The 24,716-nt window shown below is 46.6% G+C and overlaps 1 protein-coding gene across 1 annotated transcript in view; it reads right to left on the reverse strand.

Moving 5' to 3' along the window:
• Dscam (DS cell adhesion molecule) overlaps positions 1 to 24,716 on the reverse strand; it is a 625,182-nt gene that overhangs the window by 64,371 nt on the left and 536,095 nt on the right. The window contains exons 20-21 of the mRNA XM_008826928.2: positions 22,714 to 22,847; positions 5,532 to 5,685 (exon numbers count right to left, since the gene is read on the reverse strand). Coding sequence (XP_008825150.1) covers positions 5,532 to 5,685; positions 22,714 to 22,847 — 288 coding nt within the window. The remainder of the gene's footprint in view (positions 1 to 5,531; positions 5,686 to 22,713; positions 22,848 to 24,716) is intronic.

The following is a 24,716-nucleotide window of genomic DNA, read 5'->3' on the forward strand; positions in this document are numbered from 1 at the left end:
ACACACACACGCACACACACACACACACACACGCACACACACACACACACACACACACACACTAAGGAGAATGAACAATTCAGAGTAACCACCATTTGACTTAGGACAGTGATTCTGATATCAAGCAGGACGTTCTTTCTGGAGCATTGGGTCCCGATGGAGTCCCAGGAGATAGAAACAGAAATGGCCAGGTGGACCTGCCTGAGAAGAGGCCTTCTTGAAGTAGCCAACAGCGACAGGCTCCTAATGTTACTACCTGGTGTGAGTCACAGGACCAGTAGAGACACCAAGTCGCAATTCTTCCTAAACAAAACAACTCCCCACCTTTGCAACCCCCTGGGAACCATTTCCTGATGCAAAAACCCAGAGTGAGAGGCTGCTCTCTGGTTTTAGCCAACATGCTTAGGCATGCCATGGAGGCTGGAGATATAGAAGGAAGGAGCAGGCACTCCATGTGGGAGCTCAGCCTGGCTAGACATCCCCTCCCCCATCCCCCAGACATGGAGATAACAAGCAGACTCAGTTCCCATGTGACTCTGGACCCATAGGAATGGAACCACTGCTGGAACTCCTGGGTTTGAGGGCTCATGTGGACAGAAGGCAGACGAGCAGCAAGACCCTGGAGTCTCAGATGAGGAAGATTTCCTGGAACCCACTGGCATGGTGTGTCAAAGACGAAGAGGAAATGCCAGGAGACTCAGGAGCTGGGCTTGGGGGACAGGGGCTTTTTAGGTCAATCTGGGTGTTTGAAGAAACTGCTCCTCCTGACTGGTGTGGTGGGTGTTCTAAGGCAGGGGCCACTTTATCCATCGGTGAGTGGTGTTCTGCTTTTTACATCCTCGTGACAGGAAACTCGTTCTGGGTTCTTTGGGCATTCCCTTCTCTGGTCTCCCAGAACCGTCCTTTATTTGTAGGGGAATGTTCCTCAGCTACAGGATGGGGGCTGTGAAGGTTTTGAATGATCCTCTACTTTAAGAAACATTTTACATCTAAACTCAGAAGCTAAGCGCGCGCATGCGCACACACACACCTGAAAACAAAATAATACAAATGAATATGCCCCTAATACAGTCTGCCTTCTTCTTTTAGTTTAATCTAGTCTGAGTGCACTTTGCTCTGTCCCACTGTAGTCCTATGCTGGAATTAATTCACCTGGACATTTCGGCTTCTATCTCCTGGGACTGCACCACGACCCGAGGCTCCTGAAAGAACATCCTTCTTGGATATCAGAACCACTGTCCCAAGCCAAATGGTGGCCACTGTCAAAGGTGCAGCCTAGAGCTACTCCATTTCAGGCTCAACGGCTCTTTCTAAAGCTACAATTGTGTTCAAGGCACTGGAGATCCTATCCTGACAGTCTATGACTGAGATATAGAATCTACCAGATCTGTGGGCTCGACCTGGAGCAGGCAAAAGGATCACCAGGAATCTGTGGAAAATGCAGATTCCCACTGGCCTTGTGGGCTCACCATGGATCTGTGGCGGCTTCAGGGAGTTTTTGACAAGCACCAGGTGATTCTGATGAAAAGCCCGGCACGATGATGTCCCTCCTGCCCTAGGTACTGTTCTCAGGCTGTGGCCTGGCTCTCTGCATGCCCCTGCTCTGGCTCGTTGGGCCTCCTGTAGGACAGGCTCCATGTTTCCACCCTTGTGGCCACCCTAGAAGCAGAGGCCTCTTCTGCGGCCCAGATCTGCTCTTTGGACCATGCTGACTGCTGATGGACTGCTTGAGCCCTTCTCGCTACCTCCCAACAATTACACCAAAGTCTGCACCCACATCCTCTGCTATGGGCTTCCTGTGTCTCCAGGATGGGCCTTAACAGTCTGCCTGAGCTGAGGCTCTGGGTAGTGGCTGCTGGATGGAACACTGTCCCATCCTCAGGACACTCCTTAGCACAGCCCCTTTCCACAATAAGCTGAACGTTTTTGAAGAATTCTCTGCAGTCATGGGCTTGGGAACTTCTGAACATTTATGCTCACCTTCACTGGACTCTGTTTCCTTAGTCAATTTCCTAACCCTTCCCTGCAAGGAGGGTTTCCAATGTACTGCCCTCCTTTCTCACACCTCCAATTGCCCAGTGCTTCAGAGCACACAGAAGACACAGACTGGAGTCCTGTACTTCCTCCCACCGAGTCCTTAACTTCCAGTGTTTCCTCCACCCAGGCTCGTTGCCCAGGGGGCTGGATCCGTCTCCTGGATGACCCACTTCTGCCTCGCTCCCAACCCACTGTGAGAATAGAGGGCACAGGGAAAACCTGAGCCTTCGCTTGGTGAGCCCCCTGCCTGCCTTCCCTATAGCTGCTTCTGTGTGTTTTCTAGATGTTGTATTCGTCCAGAAGTCTCAGGGCTGGGATGTGCTCAACTTCCTGAGTGCTTGCTTAGCACGCACAAAGCCTTAAGTTCAGTCCCTGGTGCCACATAAATCTGAGGGTGGTGGTCCACACCTGTGATTTCAGCACTTAGAAGGTGGAGGCAGGCAGGGAGATCAGAAGTTCAAGGTCATCCTCCAATACTTCCACTAGTGAGTTCAAGCCAGCCTCCTAGGATACACCAGACTGTGACTAGAAAAGAAGTTGGGGAGAGTGGAGAATGAAAGGGAGGAAGAGGAGAAAGAGGAAGAGGAGGAGGAGGGGGAGGAGGAAGAGGGGGAGGAGGAGGAAGGGGAGGAGGAAGAGGAGGAGGAGGAGGAAGAGGAGGAGGAGGAGGAAGAGGAGGAGGAGGAGGAAGAGGAGGAGGAGGAGGAAGAGGAGGAGGAGGAGGAAGAGGAGGAGGAGGAGGAAGAGGAGGAGGAGGAGGAAGAGGAGGAGGAGGAGGAAGAGGAGGAGGAGGAGGAAGAGGAGGAGGAGGAAGTAGAGGAGGAGGAAGGGGGGAGGAGGTAGAGGAGGACTCCTCCTCTGTGGAGTCAGCTGCTCCTCTGCTCCAAAGGTCAACAAGGTCCTCTGGGTGACCAAACCCAAGGGTATTTCTAGCTTTGTTTCTCTCCGCATCCCGCCTTCCCCACAGTGACCACCTCTGCTGACTTTTTCTTTCAGAAGCACGTTTTGAGTTTGTAGCCTGTAGTATTTTGAATGAGAATGTCCCCCATAGGCTCCAAGTATTCGGACATTTTTGTCCCCAGTTGGTGGCACTGTTTTGGGAGGTCTTAGAAGGTGTGGCCATGCTGGAGGAAGCACGTCACTTATGCCTTGCTAGATCTCCAGTCACTCTCTGCTTCCTGTGCCTGCGTGATGATGTGAGCATGGCAGTTTCTGCTCCCGCCACCTCCTGCCGCCATGCCTCTTCGCAATGATGGACTCCAATTTCCCTGGAACCATAAGCTAAATAAACTTTTCCTTTTATAAGTTCCCTTGGTCGTGGTGTTTTATCACAGCAACAGGAAAGTGACTAATACCCAGACTGACACCCCCAAAATCTCTGCTTGGCCCTGGTCTCACTCGTCCCTCTGGCCTGTCCCTGCTCATCCTTCTTGGAGCTAGCTGGTCCTGAGCCTTCCCCTTTTCCAGCTCTGTTCAACCTCTGGATGATGTCATTCCTATCCTGAGAGTTTAGGATGTCAGAATGCTGAGCATACTGTCTTTCTATCCACAGCGGGGTATCTCTGGAGTGCCAGCAAGTTCCCCACTCCGTGTGAGTGGCTCCACGCGAATGGCTCTCAGTCACCTTTGGTCACACCCAGTCCAGATGCCCACATCTCATCTTTCAAAATCCACTTCTTCCACAGTCTTTCTCATCAACAAATGATACCTCCACTTATAACCTACACAAGATATAGGAGCTCATCCTGCTGTCTGTGGCCTCACCTTCCCCTATGTCTTCACCTTGTCCCCAGTCCTGGGTCCTGGCGGGAGTGAGGACATTCTGAAGAGAGGCCCTGTGGCTATCAGATGACTGAGACCATAGATCCCAAGGAACTTGAATTTCCCCTGGAATCTCATGGTGGAGATGGAAAAGACTGGGGCCCTGGGGCCGGTCAAGAGAGGAACTTGTTTCACAGGAACGCATTTCATACAGTTCTGACAGCTTATAGACCACAGGAGTGAAGATGGTGGAGGAGCCGTGATGGGCAGGTCCATACCTTACTTGAACTGCTTAGCTGTGCAAACCTCTTGCTCTCTATTTAAACCTCCCATCAGGATCCCCAAATGGACTTCAGATTGAGTGAACCCCTCTATTCTCTCCTCTTCCCAGTGTGGCCACATTGACTAACTCTCTTCTGTGCTCTCCCCTGTTACTTGTTTCTTTAAATGGAATATTGGAGCCAAGAGGCCAAGCCTCACTTGAGGCTGCCAGGGCCCAGGCTCTGACCCTGAAAACTTCGCTTCTCCAATCTTCTTTGCCACTGGGCTAGTCCCAGATCCACTGGGTGTTGGCTTGTTCTCCTTGATGCTCTCACTTTTTCTGCCCTGACTTGTCTGCAACCCATTCATGCTATAGAGAGCTGTGCGGTCTCAAAAGCACATCCTCAGTTAACTGAACAAATGCCTCAGTAGCAGGTGGAGACGGGTGCGGGGTAAATGGCAGCTCTCTGTGCTGCTGTTACACTTTTTCTGCAAACCTGAAGCTGTTGTGAAAAACAAAATTCAACACACACGCATGCACGCACGCACAAACACCCCACAGAGAGACAGGGAAAGAATCATGTAGTTCCTCTCCTTAAATCTCTACAGTGTCTTCCCATTTCACTTTATCTGAATCCCCAACAATCCTGAAGACCCAGGTTCCTGTTGTTTCTCTCGGGTCCTTAGAGACTACTGTCCCTTTCCCAGCCCCCCAGGGTTCTGCATCCATGGCCTCCCCCACGGTGACTTTCAACCCTGGCTTGTCTGTGCACCATTTCTTCCCACTTTCCTGTACTGACTTATGCTTGTGTGTCTTCCACCACCTACACACTCCCAGGGGGCCTCAGCGCTCAAGACATTTGACTTTAATGCTATGTCCACCTCTAGGGGAAGTCCTTTCCCTGATTGGTACAAAAGCCCAGGGCCAACTAGCAATGTATTTGTTGAGCTGAAATGTGATGTCCAAGTTTGTCCCAGCTCTAAGGCATCACAAGTGTCCTTTCAAATAGGACAGAGACCTGTGCTGGAAGCTTTAGCTGTCAGCTTGACACCTCTGGGAAGAGGGAGCCTCAGTTGGGGAATTTCCTCTATAAGTCTGGCCTGTGGGCATGTCTGTGAGGCATTTTCTTAATTGTGGAGTGATATAGGAGGGTCCAGCCCACTGTGGGTAGTGCCCCCTGCCCCCGGCAGGTGTTCCTAGATTGTACAAGAAAGGAGCACAGGCCAGAGGAACAAGCCAGTAAGCAGCGTTCCACCATGGTCCATGCTTCAGCTCCTGCGTCCAGATTCCTGCCCTGAGTTCCTGCCTTGGGTTCCCTCAGTGATGAACTGTGATCAGGATGTGTGAGCCAGGCAAACTCCCCCCCAAGTTTGTTTTGGTCAGAGTGTTTTATCCCAGCAAAAGAAAGCTAATGACAAAATCTGCTATCCGCTGAGCTGCAGCGGGGCAGAGGCCCTCTGCTGTGACGCACCTTTAGCCAGTGGCTCCACCGTGATGATCTCACTACTGTTACCTCTTCCAGCCGAAGTCACAGCCACCACCCAGACGCTGTACTGACGGTTCCGACTCAGGTTAGGAATTCTGTAGGAGAACGAGTCAGGGGAGGCTTCGAACTCGCTGATGACCTGGGAGATGAGACAGAAATGGTCCCACATTCAAAGAAGCAAGTGGTACAATGGATTTCCCAACAATTAGTAACATAGAATTAACAATTACGGGGCTGGAGAGACGGCTCAGTGGTGAAGAAGACCCAGGCTCAAGTCCCAGCACCCACATGGTGTCTAATAACTGTCCGTAACTCCAGCTCCAGGGAATCCGGCGCCCTCTTCTGTCCTCTGTGGGCACTGCACAACACGGGCGCACTTACATACATGTGGGCAATACACTCATACACATAAAATAAGTAAACAAATAGTTATTAACACGTTGCTTATCATACTGTACAAAGTCCACACCACTAGGCACATTCTAAATAGCTGGATTTGCAATGAGAAGTGTGATTATCATGTTCAGGCAGCCCACAGTCTATACTGCCCTGCAGCACCTCTTATGGCTGCCCACCTGAGGAGCCACAACACTTCCGGTTTGGCCAAGGCAAGGTGACAGGACACTTATTAAACAACCAAAGAACACACACGCTATGTGAAACACTGCTTCAGAGGCATTGCTCATCCATTAATGAGTGGCAGGGATCTATGAGATGTGGGAACTACCAAGACAAACTGTGCAGTTGCAGAGATGCTGAATTTTGAGAGGCAGCTCAGATCATGGTGCAGAGAGGGACCTGGGAGGTGCCTGGCAGCCACATAACTAAGTGAGTAGATGGGATGACAGTTCACAGAGGACTAGACATGGAGGAGCTAAACACAGAGAGCTCTCTGGAGCAAAGGTTCCTCTTGGTTCCATCTGTGCATGCACGAGAGGGAGCGCTGAAGGACGGGGAAGAGCCACCTGAAAGGTCAGGGGCTCAGCCCTCACTCAGGGCTGGAGAGAGCACCTGTTTCCACCAGCCACATTGCACATCAGGATTTATGGGCACTGGATTAGTAAGAGTCCAACCTCAAAAATGAAGACTATTTAGCTCATGATTCAAAACCAGTCTAGTCCTAACAAGCCATAAAAATCAAGATTTGGAAAGATTACATGATCACTTAATAACCACTGCCTTTCAGAGGGAAGGTTAAGAATATTTATAAGAATTAAAATAGCTGTACCCAAAAAGGTGATGTTCCCAATGACGTCCAGTGAAAACCTTTCTAGATGTGAAGAGCATCAAATCATTTAATTGATGAATGGATAAATAAATGCTGCACCCAAATCCCAGAGTATGTTCCATCATAGGAAGGAATGCAGCTGTGCTAGAGGCCACATGTAGAGGGATCTTGAAAACACATTGCTGAGTGGAAGAAGCAATCATAAAATACCACACATTTATGAGATGTTCAGAACAGAGAACGCATACAGCTAGAAATAGACCAGTGGTGGTCGTGGGCAAAGAGAGCCGGGGGAGTGACAGCCAGTGGCCGCGGACTTCCTTTTGGGAGTGCCAAAAACATTCTCAAGTGGATAAAGGTAAGAGTCACTAGATGCTCTGACAATCCTGAACTTCAGAGCTGTGGCTTTGGAAGCAGTGATATGTAAATATCATCTCAACAAAGATGCATATAACAAACTCTAGGAGGGTCAAAAAGGGGAAACTGGAGTCATGAAGAAATAATTATATTTATCAAACTGACCCGTAACATATGCATATTGAGTTTTGCCAAGTCACTAAAACAGCTGTTATCAAAACCTTACAGTGACAATACAACTTCATATGTTAAAAGCAAATTGATAAATGAAAGATCTAAAGAGGCTCAATTAAACTTGGGATGAAATTATACCCCACACCTGTGTACACATGGGCATCACTAAGTGGACATAGTAGGTTTAAAAAAAGAGAGACATAGAGGTGGGTGGGGGCTATGTGGGGAGTATAGGAGGGGAGCTGGAGGGGTAACTGGGGTAGATATGATATTTCATTGTATACATGTGTAGAATTTTCAGAAATAAAGAATAATAATCTGCTAGATTATTAGCAGATTGGGTATTTTAGGAAAACATTAGTGAACTTTAAACCATCCTAACAGATGGAATGCACAGAGCAAAGAGAATTTAAAAATGACAGAGCAGGTAAGCTACGGAATCATGCCAAGCAGGCCAGCAGATGAGTGGACTTAAAACGGGGCATTAGGGGCTGGAGAGATGGCTCAGCAGTTAAGAGCACTGTCTGTTCTTGCAGAAGACCCGGGTTCAATTTCCAGCATCCACCTGGCAGCTAACAACCATCTGTAACTCCAGTTTCGGGGGATCTGATGCCCTCTTCTGACCTCCGTGGGCATTGCAAGACACAGGTGCACTTGTATACATGCAGGAAATACACTGATACACATAAAATAAAAATAATAAATACTCGAAGAAGCAAGGCTAAAAGTGCTCCAAACTCAAGGGCTATAAAGTCCATAGACCCAAGAATCTCAATGAACCTCTGCAAAAATGGAAAATTTAAGAAAACAGCAAGGTGGACCATAACCAAATTACTCAAAACAGCAACTGAGAAGCCATCCTGTGAGCGTCCAGAAAGAAGGCAGTCTTATGTATACAGGGAAACAAAGACGATAATGACGGTTTCATTTCTAAACCAACCCAAGGAGCACATCTTCAAATACTAAAAGAAAAAAAAATCAGCCTGGACTTCTACAGTCAACACACATTTTTCAAAACTAAAGATAAAACTGTTTGGAGAGATGGCTCAGTGGTTAAGAGCACTGGCTGCTCTTGTGGAAGACCTGGGGTTTGGATTCCAGAACCCATATGGGGGCTGACAACAGTCTGTAATTCCAGTTCCTGAGCCCACAGGGCCCTGCTAGATTCCTCAGCTGCCTGTGCACACCTTCACATGAGGTAGCACCTGTGTGCACATAACCTCCTGACCTATCTTCTCCAGCAATGGGATTTGACTTGTTTCTGGTAAACTCGTAAGATAATTCAGGCTGTGTGCATTTGCCTTGTGTGATGTTCCAATTAATTTGTTGCCAAATTACTTTTCCAAGCTTAGTGAGTTTCAAAGAGTGACAAGAACCAAATGTGGTGGTTATGTTGGAAAACAGATTTTTCATCACTTGAGCCTCATTAAAAGATAATTGATAGTCAGGTGTGGTGGTGCACGCCTTTAATCCCAGCCCTGGAAGGCAGAGGCAGGTGGATCTCTGCCACCCTGGTCTACACAGTGAGTTCCAGGCCAGCTGGGGCTACAAGGAGACCCTGTCTCAAAAAGACCGAAAAAAAAAAAAGAGATAATTGATAGTTAAAAATAGTTTGGCATGGGATTATAACATATATAAAAGTAAAATACGAGAAAACAATATTTCAGTGGCAGGGAGTGAGGAAAGAAAGTTGTAGTAGAGGCTTCTGTTAGTACATGTGAGGTTCAGAGTACCAAGTGAAGGCAGACTGTGGTAAGGGTTTGTACTATTGATCACAAAAACCCACTGAAACTACAAAACACAGAGGAAAATAAAGCCAATGAGCCGATGAGAAAAAGTGGAATTATAAAAATGTTAAACTCATTCAAAGAAGTCAGAACAAGACTAGTGAGGTGAGGGAGAAGGACCAAAATTTTAAAACCAAATAGTACATTTATATATTTAATCTAATCATATCAATAATTACTGTGAAAGTAGTCAGATATCCTAATTAAAGACAGTTTGTCTGGCCTGATACAAAAACAATAGTGAACTATGTGCTACATGTGAGTCCAAGAGTGAAATATAAGTAGGGCTGAAAACAAAAGAACCAGAGAGGTTTCCCATGACCGCACTATGACAACCAGGCTGAAACATCTTTGTTAATACCACAAAAAGTGAATTTAAGGATAGACCATATCACGGCTGCTAAAGGAGTTAATTTCATGAGGATAAGGGGTCAGCTCCTCTAGAGGCTATAACAATCCTGAACACCTGTGCGCCTAATAACAAGGTCTCAAATACATAAGACAAATGGAGAGAGTCTCAAATGGACATGGATCACAGTTAAAGGGGAACAATGAAAATTCTTCAGCCCCTGCACTCCTTAGCCTACATTTATGTGGACGTTGGCACCCCACTCCACGTCCCATCCCCCACAAAGCACTCATGCTGTTTTCCGTAAGTTCAGTGGAAATTTGACCTGTTTTTTGCAAGCCAAGAAGACAATCCTGAGACCATATGCAAGTGTGTGAGAAATATGACATTCTAAAGGTTTGTTATTGCCAAATTAGTTTCACAAATCTTAATAATCTGCATATCAGAACAATTACTGCTATTGAACATCCAACATCAATACTGCATTATATATACATAAAATAAAGTCTGTACAGAAAACATAGCTTTTAGTTAAAACTCAATCTGTATCCTGTCTCTGAGGTATAACTGATCTTTAGTTATGTCTAAAAATACATATTTTATTTATTTTTTGACCACACATAAAACATAAAAGAAAAAAATATTATTTCTTATGCAAATGTGTTTGCTTCACTATTTATATTAGAAAACGAACCAAGAACCAAAGCAAAAATAAAAATGCCTATGAAAGGAAATTCCGCCAGTTGGCCTAACAGTTCTCTAGAAAGTAAATGGAAAGGAAGAGTTAAGCTATTCAATATTTTCTAATATTTGCTTGGGAAGTCGGGTACATGATATCTCCACGCTCTGACACTGCTGTGTATAATACTTTAAAAATATTTATTACTTTTGTTTTATGTGTGTGTTTTGCCTGCCTGTGTGTAAGTACACCCATGTTGCGCAGTGCCTGTGGCAGTCAGAAGGAGGTTTTGGAGTCCCTGGAACTGGAGTTACACAAGGTTGTTAGCTGCTGTGCGGGTCCTCTGCAGGAACAGTCAGTGCTCTTCATGGCTGAGCCACCTCTCCAGCCCGGCTGTTGTATGTTTTTATGATGTCTGAAATCATTAGGCATTGTTTCTCTTGTCTAGGTAGAGCGAAGTCAGAAAGCTGCCAACTGAACGACTTATATAATTGAACAGTTAATATACTTATTTTTGGAAAATCTGTAACTGAATATATGAAATTTTATTAATGGCATGAAAGAGAGTGCGTGCTCCCCAAACCAGTCTTTTTTAACAAGAGATGTCGCTGAGGCCACGTGTGCACTCGTTGGATCTGATGTGCTTTATCCAACCGCGTCTGGGCTCTAAAGGACACTGAGTCTGTAGTAAAGACTGTTGAGAGACTGCTGATTACTCCTGTCTAGGAGAGGGAGCTGTGAGCACCAAGGACATCTGTGAATATGGAGTCCAAAGGGCAGAGTTTGGTAAGTGAGCAACACTTAAAAGGTCTTCATCTAGCCCTGCTTATGGAAGGGGAGGGAGGCGTTGTGTGTCCTCTACTGCTTCCAAAGGGAGGTGGAGACAGATTCCTGCTTCTGAGCCCTACAGGGGGGACAAGACTGGAGCTCTGGGAGAGGTACCTGTTGGCATGAAATACCTCCAATGAAAGAATGTGCTAGAAGCGATACAATATTAATTTTAAACAGAACCTGTCAGCTATGGATGGTGCATTTTTCAAACGTGGTTAGCCTTTTGAAAGGAGAGAACAGGTAAAGAAGAAAGGGAGGAAATAGAAAGAATTGATCAGACGCTCACTCAGGTAGTGAAGCAAATCGATTTGATTAAATCCCTTTCCCTGATGTTCAGCTAGAAATGTTTAAGAGGGATAATACGGCTTGTCTTCTCATGAAACATTTTCCTCAATATTTTGATATGACTTATAATAATAGGTCACAGAGAGAGCAGGTGTGGGAAAGCCAGTGCTATGCAACGTGTGAATGAGCTTGCATTATAACAATGACCATGAAAGGTGGGGTGGGGGCTGGACAGTTGGCTCAACAGTTCAGAACACTTGCTGCTTTTGCAGAGGACCCAGCTTTGGTTCCCAGCACTCCTATGGTGGCTCACAACCTTCTGTAACTCCAGCTCCAGGGGAATCTGATGCCTTCTTCTGGGCTCTGAGGGAATGTGTACACATGGGGTGCACACACATACATGCAGACATTATACATATAAATATATACATTAATAATAATAGAAAAATAATAAAAATACTCCTTCTTCTACTACCCATGTGTCCCTGTCCAATTAGTTTTGTGCAGACAGAAGAACCTGGAAGTCCCAGTGAACTCCCACCCAATTCTTAATATCCACAGGTAAAAATGGCTGTTTCCCACGAGCAGCGGCAAAGGAATTGCCCAAATGCTCCTAGTCCTTCCTAATACATATGGTTAGTAATCATCATTGAGTTTGGATTAATGCTCATTTGCCAAATTTAGTTCTAGTTAGTAGATTCAAAGTTAAGATCATTTCTTGGCAAACAGGGAGTTAACTGAGAATGTGGCAGGACAGGGTTCCAACCAATTCTTACTGAAATGCAGACATAAAATCATTTTAGTTCCTTGTTTAAAAACCCTCCTTGTCATAGTACAGAACATGGCTTAATATTTGCAAGATGTCTGGGGTAAAATGGAAATTTTGTGTACTTGATTTTAAAATATATTTATAGCAAAGTTTTACGAGACTTCTGACATATTTGTGTCCCCCAACTGTGTCCAGTGTGGAAAATCCAGCTGTCGGGGTAAATCTTGTAACATCCAAGCAGATCGTTGACATTTCAAGTACCTCTGTTTTCTGTGTTAGGCTCTGCTGGGTGGAGTTCTAGGTTTCCATCGACTGAGGAAGTCTGTTCCTTGAAGAGGGCAAGAGTTGGCAGAAGGTTCCTTTTCTCCTTGTGTTTCAGCTTTAGGAACAGACTCTTCCAGACCTAGCCTCATTCGGGGTCATTTCTGCCTTCTGAGTGTTTATGTGGTATTTCTCCTTTCATGTGTAAGATACTTTTCACCAGTTAATAAGATAAAATTAGCCACAACGAAGACTTAAATGCTCTTGATAGCGTCTGTAATCATAGATTCGACATTGTTGAATTCATTTCCATATCCCTATCATTTAGTTTAATGGACATACTTGTAAAACCCTCTCTAATCCTCCCCCAGCCCCCTGCAATCAGGGCCCTTTTACGTCCTTGTTTACACTCCCCATGGCCTGCCCCTCTCTTCCACTGTGGGCTCTGGTCCTGACTGGGATTGGAATCCTTCTCCGTTAGAACCACTGTCACTGAGGGTTGGTTCCCCTCATTTCTCTGAGTCTCCCCAGGTCTCCCTTAGCCTTGCACGGGGCTGGCACCTGCGAACTGGTAACTTAAAGGGATGAAGGGATACTTGTGTTTGGTGATTTAGTTTAACAATGACCTAGAAATGATTTGAATTTGGAGAAAATGGTGTGTGAGAAATAGCTCTAGTCATAGTCTGTTCAAATCATTATCCAGCTTGTCTGCTGGAGAAAAGTAATTCCACTTAAAAAGCCAATTAACTTTCTAATGAAAAACTAATTCTATCAAAGAAATAGGGTGCTTTAAAAATCTCTGATATCTAATAATTAACATGAGCTCTTTAAAAGTCTTTAAAGCTCTGAGTTCATGGGTAGAATGTTCACAGCAGTGATTTTTAAAAAAGAACAGAAATGCATTCCCCAAACCAAGATAAACAAAATGGATGGCTCTTTTTTTGGGGGTGGGGGGTCTTTTTTGAGACAGGGTCTCCCAGTAGCCCCAGCTGGCCTGGAACTATGTAGACCAGACTGGCCTTGAACTCACAGAGATCCGCCTGCCTCTCCAGGTGCTGGGATTAAAGGCATGCCCACCATGCCCCTGCAGATAGCTCTTTTAATTGCAGAGTAAAGCTGCTTTTGGAACACACAAAAATCTGTTTAGTGGCAGAAAAATGGTCCAGATATCCATTAAAAATAAGAAGTTGGTCAGATCAATTTAAGATGAAACCCTAAACTGCAGAGGCCAGCCCAGAGGTCTATTCTTAGCCTGTGATATCTCCACCATTTCCACATTTGCCATTCCAGAGTACGAGACCCTTGGTTAGGGCACTGTGGTGCAGCCAAGGGAGAATGATTCCCTGGCAGTAAGGCTCAGAGGTGGAACCCTAATCCTTCCTTTGCAGAAAGCCGCCCAGAGTCTGCGGCATGCTCTCCTGCCTTATTAAGGAAATGTTATTATACAGGTCAGCATCCTTTGGATGACTCAAAGCCCCAATCCATAAAATTTAAACCAGCACATAACCAGGTTCCGCAAGCATCTCAGTCACTAACAAGGGCTCTCCCACCTCAGAATCTGTTACCACAAAGCTGAGTCACGCTCACTGTAACACTAAGGCGCTGAGTCACAACACTAAGGCAAGAAGTCATGGGCGCATCACAGAGAGGTTGAAACCCAGAGCTGGGGAACGCGGAGGCAGGATGGGGCTGGCTTCTTGGGAAGATCATGGGCCTTCAGGGTAAAGAGCCAGGACTGTGCACTCAGCCCTGTGGGTAGCAGACCCTGTTGCAAAGCTTCATGGCCCTGGCCAGCTGCACTGCCTCCATTTCAGTTTCAGTAAAGAGACATGGGAACAGAGCCTCTCATGCATGAGGCACTCATTAGAATGAACTGATGTAAAATTTTTTTTGTGTGTATACATAAGTATATGTGTGTGTGTGTGTGTGTGTGTGTGTGTGTGTGTGTGTGGAGTGTGGGTGTGCCTGTACCATGTGGCAGTGTGTGACGGTCAGAAGACTGTGATTAGAATGTGTATTGAGTCACAAGAAAACAGGTTTGGAAACTGCAGGTGGAAAGTGTTTGGTACACAGCGGCTGAAATGTAGGTAGCACGTAATTAAAAATTAAAAATGCAGCGTTTGAGTCGAGCCTTAATGAACAAGCGTTCTTCCCCCTGAAAATGGAAAGTCATAGAGAAGTCACTGCTCTCTCGTGGACACTCATCCAAGGCTTAAACCCTGGGTGAGGATGATACCTAATTCGACCCTGACAACCGTGGGTGTGGAAAGCAGCTCAGGTTGTAGTAACGATTTTTAAGTAAAAAGGGAGGGTGTGAAAAACAGCAGACTCAGCTTTAGGGCTGGACAGAATGACTGAGCAGCGGTGTGGCGCTGAGACGGGTGTTGAAAGGTGCTGGGTTGTCTCCCCGGGTGACCTGAGGTGACAGAGTCGGGAGGAGGAGGGAGGAGATGCCACAGTGCTCTGCAGATTAGTTTGTGCGGCTCAGCAGCACCCCTTTCTTTTTCGTGTATGTGTGGAGGGAGGGAGTGTATGTGTGCATGTGTGTGGATACATGTTTGTGTGCATGTGCATGTTGAGGAGGTTGGAGGTCAACCTCTCATGTTGTTCCTCAGGAGCCGTTCATCTTATTTTTGTGAGGTCTCTCTAGGACCTGGTCTTGCCATTAGGCTAGCTAGGCCTGCCAGCCCCAGGGACCCCCCGACTCTACCTCCCTGCTCCCCCGTTTTCTGGGATTACAAGCATCTGCCACCACACTTAGCTTTTTATAGGGATCCCCACTCAGGTACTCAAGTGCTTTACTGACCGAGCCCTCTCCCTAGCCTGCACCCCTCTCACTGCCCCCAATTCACCAAGCAGTGTTCTCTTTCTGCAAACCAGTGCTGTATTCATGTTCCAAGCAGCCTCCTCTGGCCCTGTCCTTGGAGCACAGCCCTGGCCTGCGCACCTGCATCGTGCTGTGCTGATGTGCTCACCCCGTGGTGGGTGGAAGACATTGCTGGCACCGTCCTGTCTTCCTGGGACGCTCTGACACCTGCCCTGCTGGGGCCTCTTGGTGTTTTTCTGGGCAGATAGGACTGTGCGATGAAGTCTGGCCGATGACATCTTACTGGAGCATTTAATCTCCATATCCACCTCCCTAGGATTTCTTTCCCTGTGGTAAAACCTGCCAGGGCACCTGAAGTAGCGTTAATGTGGAGTAGAGCAACCATCAACTCACAGCGACCATGCCTGTGAGGAAAGGCAAAGCCCAGCGGTGTGAGTCACCAGCGCTCAGCCTGGCTGCTCGGGACACAGCCCAGCTTCTAGTGACGCGTGCACCCCGAGCTGGCTCAGTGCTGGATGTGGGGTGGTACTCTATTCTCTTCTGAATTCCTTATGCAAATGAATCAGTGATTTGGTGATCGATCAGTCTGGTAATGAGCGATAGAAGAGTAAGCAATGGTAACTCTGGATCCTGGTTGGAAGATAAAGAATATGATCAGATCATTAGTGAGTCTAGGAAACAGGTATGGAGAGAGAAAGGATGAGTTGGATGTGACACACAGGTAGGCTTTCTCTCAGGACGTGGGTGTCAGGAAGTTAGAAATATATGGTGCAGTAACTCTCTAAGAGTGCCAAGATTAGCGAAAAAATTTGAACTCTGTAACTTCAAGTGATGGTTAAATTATGAGAACAGATTTGATGACTCACAGGGAGGAAAGCACCCAAAAGGGGTAAAGGACGAACACTGACAGGCTCACCTTTCAGGGCAGAGAATGCATGGGAGGCCCAAGGAAATTAGGAGAGAGGATTTTTTAAAAAATTTATTTATCATATTTTATTTTATGTATATGGGTGTATTGCCTGCATGTATGTGAGCGCACCCATATTATGCAATGCCCATAGAGGTCAGAAGAGGGCATTGAATTCCCCTGGAACTGGGGTTACAGACAGTTGTTAGCCACGATGTGGGTGCTGGAACCAAACTCACATCCTCTATAAGAGCAGCCAGTGATCTTAACCCCTGGGCCATCTCTCCAGTCCAAACCCCAGCACCTCTGTAGTAACATGATGTTCTAAAGCTCAATAAAGCAGGAACAGCACTGGGCACGTGGTAGGATTCTGCGTCCAGGCCAGGGCGTCCAGGCCAGGGTATTCTCTTGGAGAGGTACAGAGGACAGACATGGCAGTGGGGGCATCATCAGCGCAGAGCACTTAGACACCATCCTTTCAACTCCACACTCATCCTCTGTGGCCATCTCAAGTCCTCATCCCCAGTGGCTCTGTGAAATGTAGTCTTGGAAGGACTGGAACACAGTGCATGCTCGACCTGGTGGGAATCACACTCCTCACTGCCCAGAAGCCCTACTTACTCCTCAGTGATGAATCTGGAGTAAGAAAGAGCCTCAGGGCCCAGAGTCAGCTGGCGTTTGACACTCAATGACATTATCACACACCTCTTGACTGCAGGGACGTGGTTAGCAGTTTACACCTGAGATTAAAACCAAAAACCACCAAAGATCTCAGAATGTAGCTCAGCTGGTAGAGCATTTGCCTGGCATATAGGAAAACTGAGTTCATTTCTCTAGTACTGCATAAGCTAGGCACAGTGGTACACACCTGTCATTCCAGCCTAGGGGGGTTAGAGGTGTGAGGATCAGAAGCTCAAGGTTGCTCTCAGCCATAGAGTGAATCTGAAGCCAGCCTGGGCTACACAGATCCTATCTCGAAATAACAAACAAGACAAAATATTACATCTGAAACTGGAAAAAGTGATGTGGCTCACTGCACATGGAGATAATTTTAAATGCTTTGGATGTTTCCTCATTAATGAGAAGTTTCTGCTGCTTAATTCCATTTTTCTGAGCTCTGTATAAACTTACTGTGAACTAGTTTTTATATCCTAGGGATTATATTTTATATGTGTGTGTGTATTTCACATGTGGTTTTTACATAGGAATTTTAGATAGGAAATATAGCTCAGTTACTTCCTAATGCAAGACTTTAAAAAATATTTTATGATTTTTATTTTTTATGTGTATTAGTGTTTTGCCTACATGTATGTAAGTGTACCCATGTCATGCTATGCCTACAGAGGACAGAAGAGGTCGTTGGATTCCCTGGAACTGGAGTTACAGATGGTTGTTAGCTGCCATGTGGAGTGCTGGGAATCAAACCTGGGTCCTCTGGAAGAGCAAGTATTCTTAACTGCTGAATCATCTCTCCAGCCCCATAACACAAGACTTTTAAAAAGTTATCTATTTTTTTTTTTTTTGTCTTTTTGAGACGGTCTCCCTGTAGCCCCAGCTGTCCTGGAATTCACTGTGTAGACCAGGCTGGCCTTGAACTCACAGAGATCTGCCTGCCTCTGCCTCCCAAGTGCTGGGATTAAAGCCAGGTGCAAAGTTATCTTTAAAAAATATTTATTATTTTAATTTTATGTGTATGAGTATACTGTCTGCATGTGTGCCAGTGCCCCCATGTTGTGCAATGCCTGTAGAGTTCAGAAGAGGGTGTCAGATCCCCTGGAGCTGGAGTTACAGTTGTCAGCCACCATGTGGGTGCTGGGAACCGAGCCCAGGTCTTCTGCAAGAGCAGCTGGTGCTCTAACCAGTGAGCCATCTTTAAAAGGCATCTTACTTCTTTGGGTTTTTATTGCTTCCAAAGAGTTTGAACCATATACCGAAGCCAGTAGCCAGTGTCCGCAAACCACACAGCTGCTTCTGATCACAGGACCTAGGGGACTGAGCAGCTGTCATCACTGGATGAGGCTGATGGCATCTCATCTCATTGCATTTTCTGGTCTTGGGGTGAGATTAGGGTTTTTTTCAGTTCTGCTTTTAAACAACCAGACAATGAAGCTGGTTAGTTTACAGTGACTGTGACTTGTGAGGCCACATCCGCGGTCTCAGATTCCATTGCCTTTTACTCATCTGAACTGGGAGAATAGCCTGAGATAAATGCCTATCATATGGGTCTACGTATTAGAGAAAAAAGTCTGCTTCTTTCAACAAGGTCCTTTTGCAAGAAAGGAAAGAGGTGCGCTGGGGATCTTGGGAGAGGGTTGGCAGGGGTGAGGAGCTCCGCTGAGGGACTCATAAAGGAAGATCAAATTATAGGGCACACCATGTCCTGATTTATCCTCCCGTGTTCTATATTCAACTATGAAATCATTTCAAAGGGGGGAAAATGCACTTCAGATTGAACAAAGAAAATTATCAAAGCTAGTGCTGCCCTCTGGTGGTCATTCCCCCACACAGCAGAACGTTCGGGAGAAATTGAACATCTGGCTTTCTGACTGAACGTTAACGCATAGAAAGGAAAGGGAAAAAGTCCTATCTGTACAGTAATTTATAGTTTTTTGCCCACATCATATTAAACTTGACTGATAAATGGGATTTACAAGTGTTCATCCTCTGAAAAGAGGCTAATTTTCTCTGATCCTGATTCATAAAGGCATTATTTTGTTTTTTTAACGTGTTGGCCTTAACTGATGTTTGAGGCAGTAAAATGGCAACGTGGCTGCAGAGACAGAGCAAGGCTGGCTCTCTCCTCCTCTACTGCAGGCAGCGCAGGGCTCTCAGCCCTCCCCACAAAACTTAGCGACTCGTGGGAAACCTTGATGCCCTGTGGCCATCGTATTTCTCTATCTGCACTGAGCTCTTTTCTTCTTTTTCATCTTTCCGAGACAAGTCTCGCTCTATCCCGCAGGCTGCCCTTGAACCTGTGATTCTCCTACCTCAGGCTTCTGAGTGCTGAGATTGTGCATGGACCCCACAGCACCCATCTCAATATTTCTAATATTGCCAGGTGGAGGAGCGTCTTTAGAGTGGATTCGAGTGACAGCTGGGCAGGAAGCCTGCCGACTTGGTCTCATGACTGGTCACTTTGGAGAAGGTTCTGGTGCATCCAAGCCCATGTTCCATGCATGAAAAGACACTGAGACCCTTGGGAAAATCATTTCTCCTCTCCCATGAGTGCTTGAGCATGTGTTCAGAACACAGAACTCCTTCCTGTTGTGTATTGTTGTGTGTAGGTGTTTGCACACACATTTGGGTGTGTGGGTGCACATGCATATGGAGACCAGTGGTCAACCTTGGGTGTTGTTCCTCAGGTGCTGTCCACTTTGTAATTTGAGATGGGACCTGTGTCATTGGGATTTAGAGCTTGCTAATCTGATTAGGCTCAACTAGCTGGCCAGGATGCCCACTCAGCTATCTCCACCTCTCCTGCACAGGGATTCAACACGCTCTACCATGCCCAGCCGTTTCCCTGGGTTCAGGAGCATCTCATGTTTGCTAGGTCGGCACTTTACTGAGGTGTATCTACCTGGCCCCTACTATGTATTCTCAGGCTTGGAGGACAGACCCCACCTTGGCCCCAAAGACTCTCCAGCAGATCTGTCTTGTAAGCAGTTGCCACTGAAATTTATGTTAAATAAGTCAGCTTGTCATTTGCAAGAGTGAAGGCCAGTCTAGGGCAGAGAGAGTAAGTGCACTCTGCAGCCTTCCAGGGTCCTTCCAGAACGCCTGAGTCTAAACAGCAATCTGAAGCTCTGCAGCAACAGATGAACAGAAACAAAGCAGCTCTTCAAGTCTGTGTGGTCAGGATGCGCTCTGCATAGCAGAGCTCATTCCTCACTTTGGTAGCTTTGGAGACCTGTTAGGACCAAAGATAAGACTGGGTATCGTGTTGAAGGAGCGGTATTTACCTGCTGCCCTCACAGAACAATACACAGGCAGGCATTCCCTCCTGGTAGAGCCCTGGCCCCACCTTTCTCCCTGAGCTTTGAGGGCAGAATTCAGCATCTGACAACAGCATAATGGAAAATAAATAAAACACCTCACAGGCTAGTTCTGGAGCCCAGCTCTGACTGTCTGAGGTTTAAATCTGCACTTTAGAGGCAGAGGTGTATACCGAAGAGACCCTTGACTTTCTCATCAGGGAGACGTAGATGCCGGGGGTGGGGAGCACAAGACCCCCAGTTACGCTGCCCACCCCCGTTCACTGTCTGCACACCAGACCTAGGGCCCCGATACCCCATAGACTCTGGACTTGGGAACATGCATCGTTTTAGGTAAAGGACTAATAAACGGTTTTAGGAATAGTGTTCAGCCTTACAGAGGAAGGGAGTTCTGACATCTGCTCCATAAACCTTGAGACATTATGATCAACGGATTACACCAGTCACAATAGGATAACTTCTACAAAATTCCACTGACGGGTTGTCCCTAGAGTTGTTCATAGAAAGAAGGCAGAGTTGGGTGTTGGGGATGGGAAGGAAATGGTATTTAATGGTGTAAGGCTTCACACTGAGAAGATGACAAGATTTTGGGTATTTTTACATCACATTAAAGTCTTTATATTTTTAAATATTTTTTAAAATTAAACCTTATATTGTGTATTTTACCACAATAGAAACAAAAATGAGTTCATGCATTTATCCAGTAAAGGCTTATTAAGGCACGTGTGTGTGTGTGTGTGTGTGTGTGTGTGTGTGTGTGTTTTAAATATCCTAATGTGTATGTGATGTGCATGTGTGGTATATATGTGTATGAGTTCCTGTGTGTGCACATGTGTACATGTATGCATGCATGCATGTGTAGGCCGGAGACCAACATCACGTGTGTTCCTCAGCTGCTCTCCACCTCACTTTTTTGTAATTTATGTATTTTTCATTTTTACTGAATTTTTGCGATTTTCCCACAATATAATTTGATGGTATTTAGATCCCCTCCCCTGCCCACACCTCCCCTTCTTGCTTCTGCCCATTCAATGTACTCTATCATGTATATAATGAGGCCTGTGGTCTAATTTGTGTCTCCAAATGTCCTTCAGTGTGGGTCCATCTCCCGGAGCCTGGTTAACCTCCCAAGAGTCCCATGCTTGAAAGAGACTGTCTCTGCCCCTCCCAGCAGCCATCTGTTGCCACAACTTCCTTGGGGGTGAAGGGGGTGGAAGTCCATGCTGAGATTCTTTTCCCATTTGAGCTTGCCTGGGACTTGTGTTTGCTGTCACTATTGCTGTGAGTTCATTTTTTGAGACAGGGTCTCACCACACCTGAAGCACACAGATTCAGCTGGACTGGGTGGCCAGCCAGCCCCAGGGGTCCACCAGCTGCCATCTCCCTGAGTTCGGGGTTACAGATGCACACTGTTACACCTGGATTTTTACCTGGGTGCTGGAGATCCAAACTCAGATTCTCACGCTTGGACAGCAAGGACTTTACAGACTGAACCACCTCCCATGTAGCTATATGATTAAAAATTCCATACTAGGAGCCAGGAGATGCAAACACGGACTAGACATGGCCCCTACTTTAGAAAATATCATAAAATCCCCAGGAAGACACTCTAGATTTTTATGGCTATTTTTATGCTTTCTTTCCTCTAAAAATTTTTTTTCACTCTCTTTTATTAGCAAAGAAAAAACTTTATTATGGAACCTTTGTAGTACAAGGGTTAAGTTTTTATGGCAATCCTCTTTTGAAAAATTTTATTTTTATTATATTTATTTTGGGAACTTGCTCGGGAACTTGTAAAATTTCTTTTTTTGATATGCTTTGGTATATGGTCTCGGGAAGTTTAAATTTATAATTGTGAGTTAGCAGTAGTAACAGTGGTGCTGACAAATACCAGGTTATTTTAAATTAAAAAATGTATTTATTATTCTTATTTTATGTGTAATGTATTGCCTGCACGTATGTAAGTGCACCTGTGTCATGCAGTGCCCTTGGAGTTAAGAAGGCGTCGGATCCCTTGGAACTGGAGTTACGGACAGTTGTTAGCTTCCATGTGGGTACTGAGAACTGAACCCAGCTCTTCTGGAAGAGCAGTCAGTGCTCTTAACCTCGGAGTCATCTCTCCACACCACCAAGCCATCTCTCCAGACCCATTTTTTTCTTTTTCAAATACCATATTTTGAAATGGTGCATATTCTGACATCGGATCCCTTCACAGTGAACTAAGCCAGCTACTGCTTGAGGGGGCATGGGTCCCTCTGATGTCCTTCCACCCCAGCATGGGGCAGGGGCCCTCTAGTTCCTTCTCAGTGTGCCACAGGGTAGGGAGTGGGGAGGGCAGGAAGTGGGTGAGGGGAAGGAAGGAGGACGGGACATGGAGTGCATTTAATGAGGAGCCCAGCAGTGAAATCAGTAGGTGCTGTCCACTGACTATCAATTAAGGGGCAATTACGGCCTCTGCACTCTGGTTTTGATAAGTAGGCTGCCAGTGCCTGGGACATCACCAGATAGACAATGGCTCTAGGCAACTGCATCCCCTATAATGATGCAGGAGCCTGTTCTCAAGTGAGGTGTAATGAGGACTTCGCATTGTAAGTGGAGACAATGCAGCAGATAAAACCACCCGAGTGGGAGGGGAGCTGAGGAAGGAGACCTTCCAGCAGGAGCATCCACAGTGAGGCCCTGGAAGCCGCTGGAAAGGCCCTTCGTCATGTACCAACTTACCGTGGGGTAGGGGTGGGAGCAGAACACCGTGTACTTCCTGATGATGCCGTTCAGCTTGAGCGGGGGCAGCCAGGACACAAAGACCATGGAGGCCGAGGCTGCAGCTGCCTTGACACCGGCAGGAGGGCCTGGAACTGGAAGACATGGGGTTAGTCACGGGGTGGAGTGGACCCTCCCCCGGGTGACCAGTTCTGGGGCCTCTCCCTGCTCAGTTCTTTGAGGATCAGTGTCATGGGTCCCACTGTGTCCCCACAACATGACTGAACCACATTCATATGCATAGTCCTAACCCTAGGACTTCAGAATGCCTTTGTATTTGGACATAGGATCCTTATTTTTTTAATTTTATTTTTTATATGTATGTGTGTATTGCCTGCATGTGTGTAATGCCTGTGGACATCCGAAGAGGGCATTGGATTCCCCTGGACCTGGAGTTTTGGACAGTTGCTATCTACCCTGTGGGTGCTAGAAACTGAACCCTGGTCCTCTGTAAGAATAGCCAGTGCTCTTAGCCGCTGAGTCATCTTTTCAGCCCAGGACACAGGATCTTTAAAAAGGTGATTAAGTCACTGCTGAAAGCTCAGCCATCAATGCAACACCTATATCACCTCCTCCAACGCTCAGGGAACATCCAGGAAGAAAGGAAAGAATGTAAGTGGGGTGGAGTGCTGAGGAATGTCACGTTCCAGGTGTGACATGACTGTTGGACTCACAGCAGCTATGATTATCAGGACAAGATCAGCAAAGGATTGGCCTGTCAGCATCCTGTCATGGAGGGGCTCATGAGAGGGCCGTGACTCCTGGAGGATCTAGAGCAAATAACGCTTGCTGGGGGAAGGAAAAGATGTTTTCCTTTCCACGGGATGGCCACTGGCAAAGTGCCGTGCTCTTGCAGATAACGTATCAACCAAGTCTTTATAACCAACCTAATGAAACTCACTGGGTCACCAACCAACCAACCAACCAAAGCCCATGAAGTAGAAGAGGGAACTTAGGAAGGGGAAGGGGAAGGGGAGGGGAAACGGAAGGAAGGGAACCACTGGGAGTGGGCCGGGGCAAGAGAGGGTAAAGGGAGTGAATGTGGTCAGAATACATTATATACACATATGAAAATGTCCTAATGACGCCTGTTATTATATATAATTAATGTGCTAATAACAAAAGAAGTGATTAGAGTGGGAGCATTAGGGAGGGTGGGTTCTGGTCTGAAGGGGACGCTATTATGAAGGGCAGTTTGGACACAGAGACATGGAGCAACACAGACAAACACAGCTATTTGGAAGCCAAGGGCCGGGATAAAGTAACTTTTGCAAGTTGACGGTATCTTTGCATGTCATTTACACTCTTTTAAGCCTAAACAACAAGACCTGGGATGAGCTACACTGGGCCGGGCATAGCTGCTACTTGAAAATGTAAAATCTTGGTATTAGTTTTGATCAGGTCTTGCTGCCAGGGAAATGGCTGGGAAAGGGAACACAGATCATTGATCAAGCTGCATCCAGAAGTCCCACGTGAGCTAAACTCCTTTGACCTGTGTGCTTGTGTTCAGGTTTCCTACAGGTGAAGGCAACAGCTAGAGCCTCCAGGTCCAGAGCCACTGGGGTGTGTGGAGGCTCTCTTAACACCAAGAGGCGCCTTTGTTTCATCCTGACACCCTGGGACAGACCACACCCTGCTCTCTTCTGTAGAGCAGTGTCCTGGCCACTATACCACCATGCTGAGCGCTCCTGCTGGCCAGCATCTCTTCAGGGGCCTGAGGTCTTCAGCAGCAGCCTTGTGTGGTGTGCTGAACAGGGCCAGCCATGGTCTCATCCAGCCCATGTGTGGCTACCATCCTTGTCACAGAAAGCCTAGGGCAAGTCTCTACCTATACCAACGAGGTGTGAGTGTAAAAGAAAAGCTGTTTCTGCAGCAATGTGGGGATTCTCCTGGAAGGCTTGCTGTGTAAGTTAGGGTGGACATAGGGAGGAAAAGACGGAGTGGGGGGAGGGGAGTGGAGGGAG

Source organism: Nannospalax galili, unplaced genomic scaffold (assembly GCF_000622305.1).
Source record: "Nannospalax galili isolate Female #2095 unplaced genomic scaffold, S.galili_v1.0 scaffold192, whole genome shotgun sequence".
Taxonomy (NCBI): domain Eukaryota; kingdom Metazoa; phylum Chordata; class Mammalia; order Rodentia; family Spalacidae; genus Nannospalax; species Nannospalax galili.